The 21,853-nt window shown below is 30.6% G+C and overlaps 2 protein-coding genes across 3 annotated transcripts; both read right to left on the bottom strand.

The window, feature by feature from the left end:
* Positions 1-5,250: 5,250 nt before the first annotated feature.
* On the bottom strand, positions 5,251-8,080 carry LOC145127767 (glycosyltransferase BC10-like). The gene is made up of 10 exons (XM_079062900.1): positions 7,574-8,080; positions 7,096-7,212; positions 6,867-6,967; positions 6,701-6,772; positions 6,473-6,554; positions 6,297-6,377; positions 6,103-6,144; positions 5,958-6,017; positions 5,713-5,859; positions 5,251-5,611 (listed from the first exon to the last, which is right to left on the bottom strand). The coding sequence occupies exons 1-10, from the start codon at positions 7,862-7,864 to the stop codon at positions 5,474-5,476; spliced, it is 1,131 nt and encodes a 376-aa protein (XP_078919026.1). The 5' UTR covers positions 7,865-8,080; the 3' UTR covers positions 5,251-5,473.
* A 3,063-nt stretch (positions 8,081-11,143) lies between these two features.
* Positions 11,144-20,237, bottom strand: LOC145123537 (Transcription factor jumonji (jmjC) domain-containing protein). 2 transcript variants are annotated; one of them, XM_079058745.1, is made up of 13 exons: positions 19,994-20,237; positions 19,333-19,685; positions 19,129-19,253; positions 18,948-19,041; positions 18,742-18,874; positions 18,120-18,183; positions 17,338-18,034; positions 16,619-16,948; positions 15,845-16,123; positions 15,692-15,764; positions 15,538-15,623; positions 11,460-11,579; positions 11,144-11,369 (listed from the first exon to the last, which is right to left on the bottom strand). In XM_079058745.1, the coding sequence occupies exons 2-13, from the start codon at positions 19,678-19,680 to the stop codon at positions 11,289-11,291; spliced, it is 2,430 nt and encodes an 809-aa protein (XP_078914871.1). In that variant the 5' UTR covers positions 19,681-19,685; positions 19,994-20,237; the 3' UTR covers positions 11,144-11,288. The 2 variants fall into 2 exon arrangements, with proteins under 2 accessions (XP_078914871.1, XP_078914872.1); XM_079058746.1 differs by lacking the exons at positions 11,144-11,369; positions 11,460-11,579 and adding an exon at positions 12,327-12,960.
* Positions 20,238-21,853: the final 1,616 nt, after the last annotated feature.

Here is a 21,853-nt window from a genome sequence, read left to right as displayed (position 1 = left end):
AACTGTGATGTTGACTTCTTATTCAAATATTGTTTTCGAATCTGACGTTAAACGACTGTGGGATGTCGTTGAGCGGAGGTAGAGAGACCGATGAAGAAGGAAGAGAAAAGTAATGGAGTTGTGTAACAATGACAGTGGGAAAATCAGACGAACGAAGAGAGAGAGAGAGAGAGAGCCCAATTTATTTATTTTTTTTTCTTTAAAAAAATAGATTTAAATAAAGAAAAAAAAAGTATATTAAAAATGGTAAATAAATCTTTTTAGGTGGGTGAGGGACCAACTACGATATAAATTGAAAACCATAAAACCGTCTATGATGTTTTTTGAACGTAGGGACTTTATCCAAGATTTCGGGAAACCACAATGACCATTTATGAGGTTTTTTCTTTGTTGTATTATATCGTAAATAAATTGGGTATTTGGGATTTTGGTATATTCAAATATAAAATGTGTGCTTAAGAAATCTTGATTTTTGTACATACTTTTTGCCAAAAACATTGAGGCTGGTCCTCTCAAATATTTAAGGTATGTCAAAAATTATTTTTATATATAACTATTACTATTTTTAGGTGGGTCAATTGACCCACCTTCTTTAGCTATAGTATCTCCCTTGTTTTCAAGAGTTTTATAATTTATGTCACTACAAATCAAAAGTTTTTTTAACTTATGATTATATTCATTTGAAACCACCACTATAACTCAAGAGTTTTATAATTTATGTCACTATAATTCAAGAGTGTTTTTAACTTATGGTTACTTGAGAAGTTACAATTAAAGCTCTACTTTGAGGAAGTATGCATGCATGTATATCGAGTTGAGTCACCTGTTCAAAATTCGGATTTCAAGTCACGAGTTGACAAGTATGATTCTGTTTTTATTCTCCATCATTCTTATTTGTCTTATCAATGGAAGATATCTTTAAATCCTAGGTAAGTACAAAAGCATGTTTGTATTGTACCATATAGTCTTTGTTTTTGCTTATTATTATTTTTTATGTATCATTTTTTTTAACTTTTGGACCAACAATTAAAGTGTGTTGATTTTTAGAGACATTATTTTGCAAAAATATTCTCATAAGTTGGCAACTTCTTAAAATTTATGGATACATACTTTAAATTTGCATTGATGGTTCTATTTCCTCGCTTTTCATTAACATTTCCGTTATAATTTATTTTAAATACCAATTGTATTTACTTGATATCTAACGTATCGATTTTCCATATTAAAAATTTCATTTTTCAGAGTAGATTATACAGATAATACTTGTTCCCAAAAGTAATATAAAACTCATTTGTCCAACATTGTAAAATATGATTTCCAAAGCTAATACAAAATAGAACATGCATGAATCTTAGAATATGATGTCGATGCGTGTGTACAGTCAAGCCTTGCTCTTCCTATGATCTGAAGAAGTGTCTGCAAAACCGTTAATCAACAACTGTAAGTCAAAGCTTAGTGAGTTTCCCAAGATATCATATATCAATACATATACAATGCATATAACCATGGCTCATGACCTTTCGCTATTCCACCAATAACGTGTGTATTTGGACTCACGTCGTACCACTATTCCGTTGTCAACATGAGCCTATAGACTTGCGGCCTGCCACCATTTCACCTTCAATCCATATATATGTATATATATATATATATATATATATATATATATATGTGTGTGTGTGTGTGTGTGTGTGTGAGTATATAAATATATATATATACACACACACACACACAAACAAACCCAATCCAACACAATAGACAACTGACCAAACTAGTCTTCTTTTCTAACAGCATACTACGATGCAACTGCATCCTAACATACAGAGGATACATACGATAGTATAAAGTATAGTGAGAAAACTCACTTTAACAATTTCTCAGACAACTAACAGCTATCCAACTAGCGAAAGACACACCAAACATGTATTAACTCGATTGAAGAACTATGAATATCCCCGAGCAGAACTTCGACGCTTTCTTTTTATATCTTTTCGAAACCTCCAGCGCTTTGCTACTGATACTACTAAAACTATAGAACTATAAGTCAAATCACGAGGAGCCGAAATGCTCCAGGGTGAGAGAGAAATTATCTCTGGAAAAGAAATGGTGCAAAAATTGAAGGAGGGGTGGCCTCCCTTGTATAGGGCCAAAATTACGAAAAAGCACGTCGCGTCCTAGGGTAGGTGGGTTGGGAGGTTCCTGGTGCTACTATGTGGCGGCTTGGCAGCCAAGTGTTGCCAACTGCCTTCCTTTCATGTTTCTACTATTTTCTCGTTTTCTTCAAATAATTGTAACTTTCTCATAAGAACTTTATTTTTGATGTTCTTTATATCTATGAGTTCATAATTCCAAGTACTATGACCTTTATTTAGACTACTCAGTCTAAAATGTAATATATTTCTCTTTTATTTTATATAAATAATATATGATATTTATATAGTGAAATACTCTTCCGAAATTAATAACTTCCTCATACGACGTTAGATTTTGTCGTTCTTTATACTCACGGGTTCGTATTTTTCATCTACTATAACTTTCGTATGGATTACTTTAACTAAAAGTAATTATATCTCTACTTTGAGTTTCATAAACAAATGTTTATATTTCATCATATTGTAAAGTGAAAACGGGGTTTTACATAATAATTAGTACATCCAAATAGCCCATTAATGATAACTTTTGAAAATGTCGTGCATCAACACTCAGTAACCAGTTTGATCGCTAATAAAAAACCCCATTATCGATTGTATGTGTTATTATAATTTGATCAATTATGCAATGAGTTCAGCTTTGATTCTTGATTCAGTGATATCACATAATGGGTCATCATGTAAAACTTGGAGGGCCTCACGTAATGGATACCGTGCAATATGATTTGAGAATTGATGACCTAAATGGATGTCAACCCGCTTGAGTAAAAGTGTAAAAACCCGAAATCAAAATGGAGCCTCAAGCGGTATGGACGTCCTTTATTGGTAGTTAGTTTGAGCAAGTGTGCTCGACTTAATATTAGTTAGGGCTTTGGTTCCTCTGTATATAATGCCATTGATAGTTAGGATTTCAAATGTACTTTCATTGTGTGTGTGTCTATATATATATATATATATATATATATATATATATATATATATATATATATATATATATATTCAACTTCAAAAATAATATTACCATGCATTAATATATTTTATCATATGGTTCCGTATTATGGTAATAATTTATATCAACCTTTTGATTCGGTATATAAAAATAGTTATTGCATAGTTAATGAAAATGACATAGATATTTTAAGGAAATATATTTGTTATCATTATAACTAGATAATTATATCCACACGAAAAGCATGGGGACTCGCCTAGTAATTTGATATCGGAAGGGCTTGATTTCATGGATAAATTCGGTTTTTTTACAAAACATAAAAATGAAGAAATTTAAAGAATAAATCGACTCTTTGACGAAGTATGTAAACTTATAGAAAATGAGAAAAACGATCCAAAAATAAGAACTAATATTTAGTTCCACTCACAGTAGGTATAGATGATCTGTATAGTAGGTATAGATGATGCCTACAGATAGGAATGCATACTAGAAACATTAGAATTGAAAGTACTAAATTGTAGGCCAATATGTTAAGAATGCACACTAGAAACATTAGAATTGATAGTACTAAATTGTAGGCCAATATGTTTGTTCTCGACAAGCTTGAAAAGAAACATTAAATATGGTTTTATTAAAAGAAATAAATCTATTCAAATCTAAATACTTTATGACATTAAATTTGGGATGACCGAGCCTTTGATGCCATATGGAGACACTCGATGAAAGAGGAACAACGGAGGGACGGATGGAAGATGTGGATGGGTAGATCTCCCCTATAATTGTTACCTCTAAAATTAGTTTATCGGGTTCGAAAATCCTTCACAAAAAAATAAAAAATATAAATATAAATAAAAATAAAAATTGTCAAGATGTGTGTTACCTCTAAAAACATGTTTTTGTTTGATAAATTGTCTGACATAAATTAAGCTCGTGAAGATGTGTGTGTATGAGACAAGTACTTTATTGAGAAGTAATGGTCGGTGAGGTGTGTTTAGTTGGGTTTGACCTATGTGAGTGAAAGGAATAAGGGAACCACTTCCAACAATAATTGAATTTATGTTGCTTTTTTTTCTAAAAGTTGTGAGTATGCATAGGTTTGAGGTTAAGGCTATGTTTGGCGTACTAACTGAAAAGCTAACTGTTAGCTGAAAAGCTAGCTGATAGCTGAAAAGCTAGCTGATAAAAAATTAACGTTTGGTAAAACTAGCTGAAAAGCTAGCTGAAATATATAAAATTACATAAAAGGACATGTAAGAGTATGTATTTCTATAATTAGTTAAGGGGTGTATTTGGAAATTTTTAAAAAAACTCCTAAAAAGCTAGTCTAAGTAGCTTTTCAAAACACTAGCTTTTAAGCTAGCTTATAAGCTACTTTTTGGCTTACCAAACACGACAACATAAAAAAGCTCGAAAAATAAGCTAGCTGTGGCGCGCCAAACACAGCCTAAGAGTGATCTTGCTGCAGTATCAATATACTAGTCGACATTGGGTTGATTAATGGTCATAACATTTAAGGCTTGAGCAAGATCAATATCTTGATCATCAAATGTCTAACTCTATGATGCGTAGTTCATTGTCTAACTCTATAGCATGGGCTTTTTTTATCACGAAATAAGTCTTCAAAACTAGTTTACACATATCGAGTTGTATCCTTTTTTGAAAATCATATTGAGAAAAGATTGTGTTATAGTGTCATATCGTCATATATCCACATTTTTCCCAACAAGTCCAACTTAAACCATTCCATGTCTTAAGGTCTAATATGGTTTATGGAGTCGTTTAAGTGTCCAATAACACCATACTCAACATTTCAAAGTTATGTTCATTGAGATCTAGGACAAGAGGAACATAGGTTTATGTATTTGTGATGTCGTGGGATTTGTTGTTGGAGACGGGGGCTTCCACCATGATGTGATATATTGAGAGAAACGGAAAAAATAGGATAACATTGTGTGATCAACGGAAACAAGGAAGATGTTGTTGGTTGTTATGGTAAACCCGAGAGAGAAAAGAGAAAGGAAAATGAATGAGTGTTTTGATACCATGAAATCTTAAATAGTTTTCGATGCAAATATTTCATTATGATCGAGTAAATACATTGTACAATACAAAGAGGTGATCATAATGACCTAAATGAGAATGTATATAATATGGGCATAAGGTGCATTAAGCTAATGCACTAATAATTAAGAAAATTACTTAAGAGAATGACAAAGTTTCAAATTTGTACAAATAAACATCATTCAACTTTCATTAGTACAAAAAATACCAACTCTTACTATGTATGACCTGTATACCTATAATAACAACCTACTATCCAATCTCAATATTTTTTAAATAACAATATAAATAATTAACCTCACACTACATTACACTACACTCCTTGGGTCAAAAGCCTCATACCTCCATCTCTTGAAAACTTTCGAGCAAACAAAAAACAAGGGACTAATATTGCATTACTATGACACCACTCTGTTCTATGTTCAGTTTCATAATACACATGGTCAATATCCTGCAATATTAAAATCAGTCAATTTGAGTTATATTTATTTAACTTGGGTCTAAAAGTCCTTCATTAATATCTTGATTAAAAAAAAAAAAAAAAAAAGTCACCTTGATATTTTTTATTTGTTGAGGGTTAGATGTTGCATAATTATAAGTTACGGGGTGCCAACTTTTTGTTTCCATGTTTGTGGCGGATTGGATCCATAAAGTGTATGTTACTGTTCTTCGTTCAAGCTCACCTTCCAGATCATTCATCTTGAAATTTGACAAAAATGAAAATGTAAAATAAAATTTTATTTCAATTTTTTAAAAAAATCAAGATTTATAAGAAAATAAAATATGTTTATTTTTACCGCAAGTAATGTTTGCACGTAATGCTCATCAGGAATGCAATTATGCTGCTTCTGAAGTTTCTATACAAGAAACAAGAATCTAATTATTATGGGTTTTTTCTTTTTTTACTTAATATAGAAAGAACAGGGTGTAAGTGTAACTTACAAGATTTTGCTTTCCTTTACTGGAATCTAAGGGAGGACGTCGCTGAAAGTTATTAAATAAATTAGTAAAAATTAAAAATAGATAGAGCAAAATAAAATTTTGGTTTTCTTGGCTTTTATAATTTATATCATACAATAAGAATTAAGATAATAATTAGCATTAAAAACATTGTAATATAAAAGATGTATTATTACCTTACATAACTTCTTGAAAACTGGAAATATGATGTCATCATATGCAACAACTTTTGCATGGCTTCGAATTAAAGCAGTCCACTGAAATTTTCATTTTAAAAAACCAATAAAAGTGTAAAAACATGTACATTTGCATACAGTTTTATAATAATATTAAAAATGAAAATATAATTAACCTGTGAGCCTTTTCGCCATTTCCTCATTGGTATAACAGAAGACATCCTAGGATTATAGCGACCTTCTTTCATATCAAGAAAGCTTAAACACAAGAACATAAACCCAAGATCAATACACATACCAGTGTAAAATTACTTATATACCCTTTATACAATGAAAAAAAAAAAGAGAGCTTTAATTTAAATTTTAAAATAGGGGATTATTACAAGAGATGGTTGCCCACTTACCTGTCCACGAAACTTTTAGAAGAGCCCATGAGATAGTTGTAAATATAGGTAAAATTGTACAGGGGAACACAGCTGTAGGAAAAGGGTAAAATGGTCATTTACTCTGATTTGCTGTAACTATAGCTACTATAACAAGTTAACAACAGTCTTTTAAGGATATACTTACCTGTCTGATAAGAGAATGAATCTCTGGTTTGCTGGATTTTCAAGAGCTGCTTGAAGAAGCAATCTTTCGGCTTCAATCATGGTTGATTCACCCCAATCTACCTGCAACATCAACACTGAAATCATTTCACAAGATAAGAGACAATTTGAATGCTATTGATTTGATGATTATAAAGATAAAGAATTTATAGAACATTTAGAAACAAATATAAAGTGGAATCTTTGATTACCTTGATGCTGTTGCTTAACTGTCGATTGAAGAAGAAGCTGGACCTTGTGGTGGTTTCATCGAATATGAAACCAGGCTCTGAATGAACATAAATTGAGTAATTCGCTGCATCAGCATTCTGCACATATGTTATTTACTCTATGGATTTATGGACAAGAGAACAAATCCCAGCAATTTAAGATCTGTGTATGATCCATGGAAGTTTTCGAACTTAAATTACTAGCTATCAATGAAGTTTTGGGTGTTCAGATAAAACACATTCTTCAATTTGCTATAATCGCTTTCACATAGTGCATCTAAACACCCCTGATTCGTTTACATTTTTAGTAATTCAATGTTGATTAAATCAAGCTAAGTATTCATCTTATTAACCGTATTTAAATCCAATCAAATGATACAGAAACGAAGAATGAGATGGGATGATGATGACAACTGATTAATGGATGATTTAACACTACAGAAATGTTTTTAGCACTAACCTCGAAGAAGCTTTTCCAGAGGAAATCAAGGGGCAGATCGCGACGGACTAGAAACAAGCAAGCAATTCTAGGGTTTCCTTCAAAACCCTCATCATCGATCATAGGAAGCTGAGATCGCCGATAAACTCGACCCGAAGAAGACTGTGGGGAAGTATCATAATAAAACTGAATTCGCGCAAGTGTCATGACTAAAAAAATGATGCTCAGAAGAATCAAAAGCTTCCAAATAAGCCACAAATTCTGGGATTTTGAAAACAATGAAGATGAAACAGGTGGTGCTCTTTTCATCATAGTTTCTTCTGGTATCTCCGCTTCTTAGGGTAAATTCATGGTGATGTGCATATAGACCATAGACGTAGCTTCCTGAAGAATTGGGGAAAACTTAATGGGTACTTCAATGGAGATGGGAAAACTTTATGGGCACTTCAATGGAGATGTGAGAACGTGTGTACTGCGTGAATCTCAAAATCATTCAGGCGTCTTTATGGTGAAATACAAAGTACAAACCGCCCAAAGATCCCATATAAGATCCTATATTTTGATTTTTTTTCTTTTTAGACCTAAAACTTTTTTCTTTTCCGAAAAAGACCTAACTTTTAGCTTTGACTTGTTATTTTAGACCCTAACAAGTCAATTAAGTATTTTTATTTCATAAAAGACCCTATATTTTATACATTTTTCCAATCTAGACCTAAAATGTTTTTTATTTCAAGACTAATTGTATAAAAACATGATTATATCCTTTTAGTTTAAAAATAGACATCGATTTAAACAATGTAATTATTATGCCTACATTTATTTATGATTGGAAAATTCTTTTTCACCTATATTTATAAAAAAAAAGACCCTATATTTTGTTACTTTTTTCCATTTTAGACCTAAAATGTTTTTCTTTTCAAAATAAACTCAACTTTAAAATTGGTTATAATCTTCAAGACCAAATATATAAGGTACTTCTTGACTATACTGAAAAAGAAAGTATACATGTATACACAAAAAAATGTTATCTGATCTATTATCTTTTGAGCGAATATAACCTAGAAGAATTACAAAATTTTATTTTTTTCTAAAAGATATAATTAAACTTTATCTTGGATATATATATATATATATATATATATATATATATATATATATATATATATTATATCATTAAACTTGATATATTGTTTATAAAAAATGTTATTATTACCGCTAATAAAAAGTTCGATGTTAATTTGATGTTTTTTGGTAACATAGACAATACATGGCTAAGATGAATCTTTTAGCATAATAACAATTTTTTTATTTGTAGAAAAAAACAACATACCATGTAATTTAATAAACTGTATATAAAATAAGATTTTGCAATTTTAAACAAAACTTGAATTTGATATATCTAAACAAAACTATTATGAATGTTTAGGATTAATATTTTTATGTATGTATTTGATATAGTTATACCATATTATTCAATAACGTGCTAATGCTACAAAATATTCTATGGCTTTGGTTTAGGAGTATGATAGTTAGTTCGTTTGTTAACTGTTCCAAAAAAATTGATTAAAAAATTCAACCAAAAAAATAATATAGAAAAGTGAGAGAGGGAAATATGTCCAAACTCACGAAATAAGTATAATAGACAAACTAAAAAAAAATATTTTGTATACAGTTTTGTTAAATTACCTGGTATGTTTATTTCCTACAAATAAAAAAAATGTTATTATGCTAAAAGATTCTTCCTAGCCATGTATTATCCATGTTACAAAAAAATATCAAATTAACATCGAACTTTTTATTAGCAGTAATAATAACATTTTTTATAAATAATATATCAAGTTTAATGATATAATATATATCCAAGATATATCTTTTAGACAAAAATAAAATTTTGCAATTCTTCTAGGTTATATTCGTTCAAAAGATAATAGATCAGATAATATTTTTTAGTGTATACATGTGTACTTTCTTTTTCGGCGTAATAAAAAAGTACCTTATATATTTGGTCTTGAAGATTATAACCAATTTTAAAGTTGAGTTTATTTTGAAAAAAAAAACATTTTAGGTCTAAAACGGAAAAAACTACAAAATATAGGGTCTTTTTTTATAAATATGCATGGACAAAGAATTTTACAATCATAAATAAATGTAGGCATAATAATTATATTGTTTAAATCGATGTATATTTTTAAACTAAAAGGATATAATCACGTTTTTTATACAAATAGTCTTGAAATAAAAAATATTTTAGGTCTAAACTGGAAAAAAGTACAAAATGTTGGGTCTTTTATGAAATAAAAATACTTAATTTACCTATTAGGGTCTAAAGTAACAAGTAAAAGGTAAAAGTTTGGTCTTTTTCGGAAAAGAAAAAACTTTTAGGTCTAAAAAGAAAAAAAATCAAAATGTAGGGTCTTTTATGGAAATAACCCTTAAAAGAATTTGAGGTTTTAGATTTGCATAGAATAACTCAAATGTTGTTTGGACTTTGGAATCACACCGTTTAATAAGAACATTTTTAAATACTTTTTAATATTACAATATTAAACTAATTAAAAATAATAAAAAATTAACTATAAAATAAAAATTCTTACATTAAATTGATATATAATTTTGTAGTTTATATCTTTTAAATAATTTAGAATGTTGTGATGGACAAACCCATATATATATATATATATATATATATATATATATATATATTAGAAAAGTTTAATAGAGAACCATAATTATTGGTTCTTCAAGGAACCAAAACTTTTTTTCAATTTCTAGAGTTTATTCTTTATCGAAAAAAAATCTAAAAATATCTAAATTCATATATTAACATTGTGAATGTGAAAAATGTTTTTCGGATTCACCGTGTGAATCCGGATTCACATTGTGAATTTTCAAAGATTCACATTGTGAATTTGACGTAAAAAAAAATCGAATTTGATATCATTGGAAAAAGGATTAGTTCATTGGTTATGAATTTCTGTATTTTTAGTTTTTTTTTTTTGATTAAAAATAAGTTTTAAAAGTTGAAAAAAAGATTAGTTCCTTGGTTCCTTGGTTAATTATGGTTCTCTATTGAACCTCACCCTATATATATATATATATATATATATATATATATATATATATATATATATATATATATATATATATGGCGGATTTTTCAGCAAAATAATAAAGAACTCATTTTTTATTCATTTAAGATCAATAGCCCATTTGCCATGTTTGGTACATTTATTCTAAATTTCTTATTTCTTGTGATCAAAATAATCAAAAGATCAAAAAACATACATACAAAGAAATATATATATATATATATATATATATATATATATATATATATATATATATATATATATATATATATATATATATATATATATATATATATCGGATTTTTTTCAGCAAAATATTAAAGAACTCATTTTTTATGCATTTAAGATCAATAGCCCATTTGCCATGTTTGGTACATTTATTCTAAATTTCTTATTTCTTATGATCAAAATAATCAAAAGATCAAAAAACATACATACAAAGAAAAGCATGCAACGAGTTATTTCTCATCGCCAGAATAATCAAATTAGTAAGACTGTTCATCAAAGTGTAAAACATAACAAAAGAGTAAATCTAAATTCTAATGCTCCAAAACTCTATATTTGTTAGAGCAAAACACAAATGGCTCCATGAACATTGAAGTATATACTCAATACTCATCTTCCTATGCATTCTAAAACATTACATGTTAGTTTGTTTGGTGTGTATGCATCAATTCCTCAAAATCAGTAAGAGCTTGGTGCATAGCATGCACGATCATTTTCTTTATCTGCTTCACAGAAAAGATACAATCTTGCTCAATTTACTAGAAAGTATGATGAAAAGTTAATGTTGTAATGGGTTAAAAATTATGTCTCACCTCTAGTTTGTCTTCTTTGGCCTTGTGACCTCTTGGAAGCTTACGGAACTCGTATGTTAATCGTATGCATTCTTGAATGTTTTCTGGAGAAACAAAGTCAGCTGCAACTTTCGTACACGACTGCAAGAACATAAGTGTAAAGCTAATGTGATTTAAATAAATGTTTATCTTATCATATTGTCAAAATAGTAGCAATTTTATATCAATTTAGTGTAAAAATTATTATTTCAAAAATTATTATTTCATAGTTGATTTCAATAACTACAGGGAAATCTTCTTACTCTAATAAATAAAGATACATTTTGTCACATGTCAATCTCTTATGATTTTTTAGACTTGTCATTTTGTGATATCTTTGAAATAAATAATATGCACATGTCAATTTCTGGTTTTTTCAATTTTTAAAATTAATAAGCTACATAAGACATTAAGACTTATACTTATATATGTAAAGTATTAAATATAATAAATGTGATAGTAAATTGCAATGAATATGTTTCTTATTTCAAAAAATTTACTTTAAAAAATATGTAATGTTACCCTTAGATATTTAATCTTTTTTTAATCAACATGTGTAATACACAGGTCAAACCTGTTTCAACAAAATAAGTTAAAAAGTTGAGACAGATGATTAACGAACTTCGGTAAAACACACAAAATAAAATTTATGAAAAACTTGAAACGAAAAACTGTAAAATCGGAGCACGGTATTTAACGTGGTTCAGTCAATTCGACTACGTCCACGGGCAAACAAAAGAGAGAAAAGATTTTATTAACTTCCAAAAATAATTACAATTACTCACAAATGTTTCACCTCACTTGAGCTCTCAAAACAAAAGGATATTGATTGCTTACAAACTGCTCAAAAGGATATGCTCTCAAGCTTACACTGATTGCTCTTCTTGAATCTGTGTCACACACATGTATATGTGCAAAGCATAATGAAGGAGGTATGTTCCTATATGTGCCTATTTATAGGCAAGCATTAGAAACCCTAATTATGGTGGGCAAGACCTATCCATAATTAGCCCATGAGAGCCCATGAAGGGGACACCTTAATTGTTGATCAATCATGGGACGCCATGCAACTGCTTTTAGAACCTTCGTTCTTGAAGGATGTACATGGCGACCTCCCATGCACATAGGAGCACATCATGCATGCCTCGTTGCTCATCATAGGAGAGCATTCTCCTTAAGTACTCCACAAATCGAGTATGGTAAAAAGGTAAACTTTCTTGAATCATGAACTTTTCCATCTTCCCGTTTTGGGCCAAATTTCATCGATTAACAATACAATTTACATGGTTTTTAAATGTCGTATTTTCACCTTCCTTTAAGAAGAGGCCACATTTCTTCGGAATGCTCAACATTTCACACAAGCCATATTGTTGCCAAATCAACAACCTTCTTTTTGTAGCTAAAACTTTAACAACCGGTAGATTGTTTGCCGAAACTCCAACACCAACGGAAGATTGTGATCGACCACATTCGGATGCCATTGCTAGCAAGGAGAAGTTAATAAAGCAAGTGAGCAATGAGAAAGATTGTGTTTTGAGATATTAGAGAGCGTTTTTGAGTGGTGTAAGAAAGCTAACATCCCATACCTATTTATACCAGAAAATGAGATGCAAAAGGGTCATTTTTGGAAGAAAAAAAAAACAACTATAAAATAGCTATATGCAGGGGTGATTCTATGTGGGTGCCGGTAGTGGCACCGACAACACCTTTTTCTGTATGCAGTTCAAAAAATTTTGAATTTTTTTTTCTACTATTATGCCACTACTTAAAAAATGTGCAACTATATAAAAGAAAATGTGCCACTACAGGCGAATTTTTTTTCTTGTTCCACACCTAGTAGGAGATCTTATGTCGTGTCCGCCCCTAGTAGGAGATCCTATGTCGTGTCCGCCCCCGGCTATATGACTGTTTGGCACAAAAAAATCTCTATCCCCCAAATCATATTCAAAGCCGGTTCCAAATCAGTTTAACGACTATAACCCTCAACCAGTATAAATCGTTAGTTCGGCACTAAACCGGTGTGTATTCCGTCAAACCAATTTCAATTTCCAAATCGATTTTTTTGTACATCTCTAGTTACATATGGGTTTCAACATCCTGGGTTATATAGGTTCATGCCTAGGCTTGACCAGACCCGAATTTAAGCTTACATTGATCAAACCCAGAACCTGGTCCATGCCAAATTACTAACCCGTTTTTCTACACCTCTACTACGAACGTCACGACGTCTTTTATTGGCAAAAAACATTTGTTTTAACTACATTTAGATATTACGACTTTTATTGCCAAAAAACATTTGTTTTAACTACATTTAGATATAGGGGGTGATCGCATCGTTCCCAAATTCTAATAAGACAAAAATGGAGTTTAAAAGATTTAAAAAAGAATCCGTCCTGTAGACATCCGCAAAAAGACCTTTGATGACTTTATTCAAATTACAATTGGAATTTTAGAAATAGAACAAGAAAAATATATATATTATTTTTATTAGAAATAGAAAAAGAATATATATATATATATATATATATATATATATATATATATATATATATTGGTTTTTCAAGAGCTTTTATTAGGTTTAATATTTTTATCTTGTAAATAAAAAATTATTAATTATAAATACATAATTTATAAAGTAGGTTTATAATATATACTGATTCAATGGGCGTGTTCGGCACGGAGCGTTTGAGAGCTTCTAGCTTCTAGCGTTTGACAAAACGCTCCGTTTTGAACAAAAAACCTTGTTTGGCACTACAAGCTTCTAGCGTTTAGTTTAAACAAAACGCTCCAAATTCAAATGCTACTTCATGTAGCGTTTAACAAAACGCTACAAGCTACAAGCTAACCGCTAACCGCTACAAGCTACCCTCTACCAGCTAATTTTGCCGAACACGTCTAATGTATAATATAAACAAATTCATTTCATGTTTTGCATTTCAACCAACATGTCACCGAATTGAATGCTTTCCCCCATTAAGATTATATAGTTCATTCTATTCTATCCAATATTCTATCCATCCAAACACGCTCGCTTCAACTTATATGCTCAATATAAAATTATAAATATTTTGAAAGCTTTACATATTCCATTTGGGAAATATTTCTGAAAGGAAAGAAAGCAATTAGGTGCATTTTTTGGCTAGTTATGACCAAAATACTTTATTTTTCCAAGAACTGAGAATCAAGAACAAAATAATACCCTCATTTTGATTTTTTTTTCAGCTTCATTCTAGTTTTGGTCAAGCGGTTTCAATGTTTGGACCAATTTGTGCAACTTGCAATGTGCACCCACTACAAGGTTGCTAAAATTCTAACAAATTTTTTCCCCTTACGGGTACGGAATCTTCAGCTGGACATAATCCATTCAGCACAAAAATAGGAACTTAACCCATTATTGCATACATTATAAAGTTTGTTTCCTTGTTATGCCACTAAACCTCCCCTCTTATTATTGCATCATTGCAACACATTAGAAGCGGGTGCTGCAATGGAAGCATTAGTTTTGGAAGTTTGAAAGAGAAAGAAAGGTGTACAATTAAAAAGACATCAAGATTGGATTCGATAGAAGTGTGAAAGAAAATTGAACCAGTCAGAGAAAATGCAAATGAGGGGAATTTTTGGAAGAAAACTAAAAATACAAATTTTTAGAGGATGGCATTATTGGGCATATGGCTTTTTTTGTAAGCATAGAAACTCAAATTTCACATGTTTACGAGAAGTTACAAGACTTAAAAGAATGCCACAAATAAAGCCTATTTTTTATATTATTTATTTGTTTTTAAGTAGCAATGAATGTCTATTGGCCAACCATTTAGCATATTATTAACACCATATTCCTTGTTTCCAAATTTCCATAACTAGAATGGATATTAATGTGTTTAACCATTAAATTTTTTAAATTTCGTACTCTTTAAAACTGAAATATGTTTAACCTACTCTTTAAAACTGAAATATGTTTAACCTATGCATGAACGATCAAGAAGGAACAAATAAGATAAAAAGGGGAAAACAAAAAAAATGAAAAAAAAAAATAATAATACAAATGGAAAAAGGAACTTACTTTGAGATTTCGGACTTGGTGTGGACATCCAGCAGGAATAAAAACTGCCTCTCCCACCCGTTGTTCAAAACTCCACGGTTCTACACCTAAACATATAATTTTATATGAATTAAAGTCCTATTAAATAATTAAGGGTAATTTCGTAAATACTAACCATATTCCTCTTTTAGCTTCCTTTTATGCTCCAAGGTCAAATAAAAAGCTTGATCATGAATAGGGTGATAAACCTACATATACCATTAATTATTAACTAATTACCTCATAACCACAAATTACAAAAGGTCAAGAAATTAAAAATAATTTTTACCTTATTAACGGGACAACAATATGTGTGTCTAAATTCTTTCGAGTGTTTCAATAAATACTCTTCTAACATCTTCGCATCTTCCCTTCTAAATATGTCCCAAAGAGCACCACCTTTGTCCCCCCAATCCTCTTGTGGATGACAATCATATAAATCACATTGAACAATATTTTCCTTCTTCTCTCTTTCGTCTTGAATTTTGTGTCTTCTTTTTAATTTTTGAATTGCTAATTGTTGCTTGTCACTAATCGATACTTTCATGGCGTGTGTCAATATATTCACCTGAATGCAGAAAATAACAACATACTTTCATTAATTTTATGTATCAAAGCATCCTACTTATATTTCTTTCTATCACAATATCATACTTTGAAAAATCTATCCAACTATAACATTCTACTTCCAATTTTATTATTATTAGACCATTCTATTTTGAAAACTCTACCCGTAAAAATCGTTATTTATTTGGATGGTATTGCTCAAAATAAGGTGTATTTTTTAAAGTACTATGGTGTGACAAAAAGACATGAACGAATGCAAGAAATAGCAACATACTTTCATCTATTTGTGCATTATAGTCCAACTTTCTTTTCGTTCTATTACAACATTGTAGTTTTGATCTTTTTTTTTCTTATTAAGTCGATACACTTTGAAAAATCTACCAAATTAGACCATTATACTTCGAATTTGTTCTTATATAGTCAATTATATTTTGAAAAAATCTACCGAGTTATAGCATTGAAAGAAAGCAATGAAAGTAGGATGATATAATAATACCGCATCCGACATATCACAATGAAGCTTGGTGACAGAATCCCCTCTTCCAAGTTCTTGGGCCATTCCATAAGCAATATATGTTTTGGGGCCCAAATCTGGTTTTACAACATCAGGTGGCAACTTCACAGCAAGATTTAGAAAACCAGTTTTTGGATCGGTGTAGTCTCGAAAAGGCAATGCACTTATGAACTCATCACAATGACGTGGCAAAAGGTCCTCAAATTTATCGGATGGAGGCCAATCCTTTAGCTTCAGCATCTCTGGCCATGAATTTAAATATTGTCTTCCTTCTGTGTAACCTTTGAAAAATTTCTTAGTACTAATTTCAACCTGCATATTATTTGAAAAAAAAAAAAAGAGCTTTAAAAGGTGATGCACTTTCATTGTTAATCGTTATGTGAAATGACCAAAAATGGGAAGTTCTTATCACAAAATTACCACCTTTCAAACATTTATCGCAAATGACCACCTATTTCGAGATATTGCTTTATCAGTGTTCCCCGTTACAAAAATCATTAGAAAATTCACGGAGTTTTCATATTTTTTTTCACGAAAACGATGTTATTTCGCGAAAAAAAAATACGTGGTCATTTTGTAATAAATGTTCAAAAGATCCGCATTTTGTGATATGACCCTCTCATTTTTGGTCATTTTCATGATTAGCCCTTATAAGTTATAACCACAAGAAACAATATTTTAGTTACAATAGCCAAAATTACCTCACAACCAGCCAAGCAATCAATAGTCTTCACCTCCGACATCTTTAAACGGACATTTTCATCCACATGTTCACCCAATGCACGCCACATCACCATCGGGTCCCAGCTTAAACCACTTGTCTCCTCTAATACCTCCCTCACAATCACAGGTTCACCTTTAGCAAAGTGGTCACGAAAGCGGACAATCTCCTCCCTCCTTTTTACATCTTTCGATGAAGGGCAATATAGGTAATTCCCATCCGAGCCTTCCCTATTACCCGCCCTAAAATACATATAACTATCACCACCATTTTCCAATAATCCAACATTCGGTTGATCAAATTTGAAATTATTCAATATATATTCCGCTCTCTTTTCCAAAATTTCAATCCAATTTTCTTGTAAGATCCGTTTGAGCTCCAATAAAGAATCACCACATCCACCATTTTCTTTTGGGGCACAAAATATGTTCCCATTATCTTCAGCTACCCATTTTGTGATAGAACTTGATTCTTCAGTTGAAATATATTCATGACAAGTGTTGGGTAATGGATAGCCACCATGGATGTAATCAGAACCTCTATGTAAGTACCCAAAAGTAACTTTTTCATCAAGAAGATTGTTGTTTCGTATTTCATGGCAGCATGTAAGGCAAAGTTCATATGAACAGTTTGAACAACTTCTGTGAAGATTAACGATTGATGTTGAGCAGTGATCACTGTTCCAAGAAAAAAAAAGGGCCAATAGGAAAAAGATAATAAGGTGATTATGGATATATGAAATGTTATATATGAGAAAATTACCAATAGATGCGTTCATCATTGGAACAGTTTGTTTGCTGGATTCGTATTGAAGATTGTGGCACCCCTACACGAAGAGAAAGTTTTTGAAGGCTCTATAATCTATATACAAGGACCATGTGCATCAAAAAAAATTAGCAGGGACTAAGTTTGTGACATTTGGTAAACCACAGGGACTATTTTTGTAATTTTGTCATTATAGTATTACACTTTTGTTTCTTCATGTTTCATTGTTACTAATTATAGCAATGTCATCCAAATAAAAAAGCAATTTCACTGCTATAATTGGTAGATTTGTCGAGGGCTAATTACTAAAATGACCAACTTTTGAATATTTAGCGGAAACACTTTATCGGTGGTCCCCGCTAAAATTCTTCAAAAAAAAAAATATAATCTCCAAAAAAGAAAAAAAAATTAAAATTAAAACTACAATTGCTAAAATTCGGTAGATATTTCGAATTAAGATGTTTTAATAAAAAACGTTGAAAGTACAATGCTATAACAAAAAGAAACGAAAGAGCGATGCTATAATACAAAAATAGAGGAAAGTGTGTTGTTAATTCTTACATTTAACCCTAAATTAAATGCCAAAGAAGGTAAGAGGGTGGTTTTCTTTTAAACAAACCTTGAGCAAATGCTTCAACGGTTATCTCCTTCATTTGTTCTTCCCGAATTTGTTTTATAAATGGAAGGAGAGAGTTGATTAGATAGTGAAGATGCTGCAACTTCGCATCATCATCAAATTCTATTTTTGGCATCTGTTTTTCATTAATATCAACAGTAAATGATTTGATAATTTAATTTCTTCAATATGTAGAACATCTCACAAACCTTAATATTCGAGTGTAAGCACAAGTTGCAATTGCAGTTTCCACGACAAAATGGGCATATCTCTTCAATGTCTTCTTCTGACAATTGAGGATACCTAAATACTCAAGAAAACACATTTTTTTAATCAAGAAATGTTTTTTTTTTTTTTACCATTTCTTGAAAGGGTGATTTCGGGATTTACCATTGCTTGATGCAGTGGACACAGTACAGTTTTTCTTTACACTTGGAACAAGGAATAAATTTTATTCTATCATTTCTCTTACATTGGTGACACTTCAAAGGCTCCTTTCCACTTTTATGATCCAGCTGGAAATAAATCACATTCGTGAATTTAAAAAAAAATGCCACGTGGATATATGGATGGGATTGAAGTGCAAGTGTCTACCTTCATGGTATTAGACCTTCGTGATGAAGATGGAATGTATTCATAATAATCATCATCTTCTTCCTCGCTATCATCCTCATCAGAATCACAGATATCAGGGGCACTGGCGTAACTTGGTATGTTCTTTCCATGAAAAGCTTTAGTTTTGATCCATGGAGTGTCTTTCTTGATAGAAGTTCTTGTCCTCTTCGGTGATGAAACTTTGTCACTTCGTTTTTGAGGATCAATTAGGGGTTGAAGCTTTCTCTTTCTTCCATATTGAAGAAAGTTGCAGACTTTTTGCTTCGTATTGATTTCATTAGTAGAATATTTACTCACCTGAGTTTCGTTAGGAATAAGCACCTCCATCTTCACTGTCAAAACATACAATAAAGAGAAACGGTTCTTAAAATTCAAAAACTTGAATTAGAATGTCAAATGGTCCATTCTAAACTGCAGATTTCTTAAATTTGTGGAAAGAATCGTTAATTGCATTAACACTTTGGAAGCCGAGGGAGCACGAATGGATCACAGCAGATACCACAATAAGAACTAAATTCGGAATAAACTCAGGTCAAATTCACCGATTCATAAAATCAGAAAGCTCACATGTATCTATAATCAGCAGAAACAAAAAATTGCAAAGACATGAAACTTCACAATGAAAACGAAGAAAGCTCACCGAATTCGTTGATTTTAGCTCCGAAAATCACGAAGAATAAGGAAAAAGAATCATCAATTGTGGCAGTGATTCTGGGTTCGTTTAAATCGAATACGATTCGATGCGTTGGTTGGGAAGATTTGAGTGAAGATATGGACACAAATCAGAGATAGAAACGAAACTGTAATGGAAATCTTTAATTATGGGCGAGAGCGTTGTGGGTATGCTGGAAACAGAGGATGGAAAGCGGTGGGCGTTCATAATATGTTTCTATAATTCTATGTTCTATTGCCTTTTTACTTTTTCCACATTTACCCATACAAAATATATTCATATTCAAAGAGGGTATCCATTCATTTAACTCATTCATAAACACGTGGATTTGGGATATATGTTGAGCACGTTTGTTTTTCGGATTTTATAAAAGAGTTTTTAATTAAAATATGATTATTGAAAAAAATATTTACCAAGTTTCAAAAATATTTATTAAATTAGTGTTTTTTCTTTTCTTTCTATTTTTTAGTTGTTCGGTTTTCTTTTAAAATTTTAAATATCAGTTTTTTTAATAAAGAGTATCTTTACTTTTGTATATCCCTTTTTATTTCAAATTTCGCACAGCACTCTTCATAATTTCCGTCTCCATTAAAAATCAATTGAACTTTTTAATTCATTTAAAAAAAATCACTTATAATAATTCTTATTTTATTGAAATTAAATTAAAAATAGTAATTCGAAAAATTATTCACTAGCATCATTATTTTCTTTACTAGCCAGGAAAGATATTTTTATTCGTCCCAAAAATTCCATGTAGTAATTGTGATTACAATTGAAGAATACATCAATAGTATAATCAACACAACACACATTAAAATCATTACTAATACCATAAACTACAACAAAAATTTACAAATGATAAAATTGTAAGAGATTGGTTACTACTTGATGAAATTCCTCGTCAAAAGATTAACATTTTCACAAATATTAAAAAAATGAACTATTGAATGTTTAGATAATCTCGGTATATAATTTTTTAGATTATTTTTTAATTTAATTTAATAAAATATTTATTATTATAAGTGATTGAATGAATTAAAGAGTTTACCTGATTTTAAACGAATATAGAATTCATAAACGAGTCCCATGAGAAATTTGAAATAAAAAAGGGATATACAAATATAAATGATACTCTTTAGTAAAAAAAAACTAATAAGAAAATAAAATAAAAACAATAAGAAAAAACTAAAAAATAAAAGAAAAATAAGAAAAATACTAATTTGGTAAGTATTTTTGAAACTACATTGGATTGGTAATAATTTTTTCATTAACCATATTTTGGTCAAAAACTCTACATTACGAGAGGTATTGTGCGACACTGTGATATATTGGTGAACACTATACTGACCGGTGACCAATGGTACGGTTTCCATTCCATGCTACAAAGCTTCACGGCGTCCAATTTTTCTTCCTTTACCGATACATCTCCAACTACGGCCATTTTTTTTAACCACTATAAATACTATACTACCAAAAACTTTATTCCACACAACCACTATACTTTTTACTACTCATTTTACACGCAATACTACACTTTCTACTATCAAAATGAATCCAAACAATCATCCCACAAAAATCACCCCATGATTCGGCCAAAATAAATTGCGCGCAAGTAGTTCAACAACTCCGATTTGAAATATTTTTGTTGTTGATCAGTCGGTTTACCAACCAAAAATTGGTGCTCCTATTTTTTCACCCCCAACCCCAACAATTTCACCATCAACAAATATCACAATATTACTCTATGCCACCCATTAGCCCAACATATTTTCACAATTTTTCGGTTCTCCCCAAATACATTCCAAGAAGCAAACCCCCGATCGAGCC

Source organism: Lactuca virosa, chromosome 7 (genome assembly GCF_052849685.1).
Source record: "Lactuca virosa cultivar CGN04683 chromosome 7, Lactuca_virosa_CGN04683_v6, whole genome shotgun sequence".
NCBI classification, from domain to species: Eukaryota; Viridiplantae; Streptophyta; class Magnoliopsida; order Asterales; family Asteraceae; genus Lactuca; species Lactuca virosa.
This window is presented reverse-complemented; position numbering and strand designations above follow the sequence as displayed.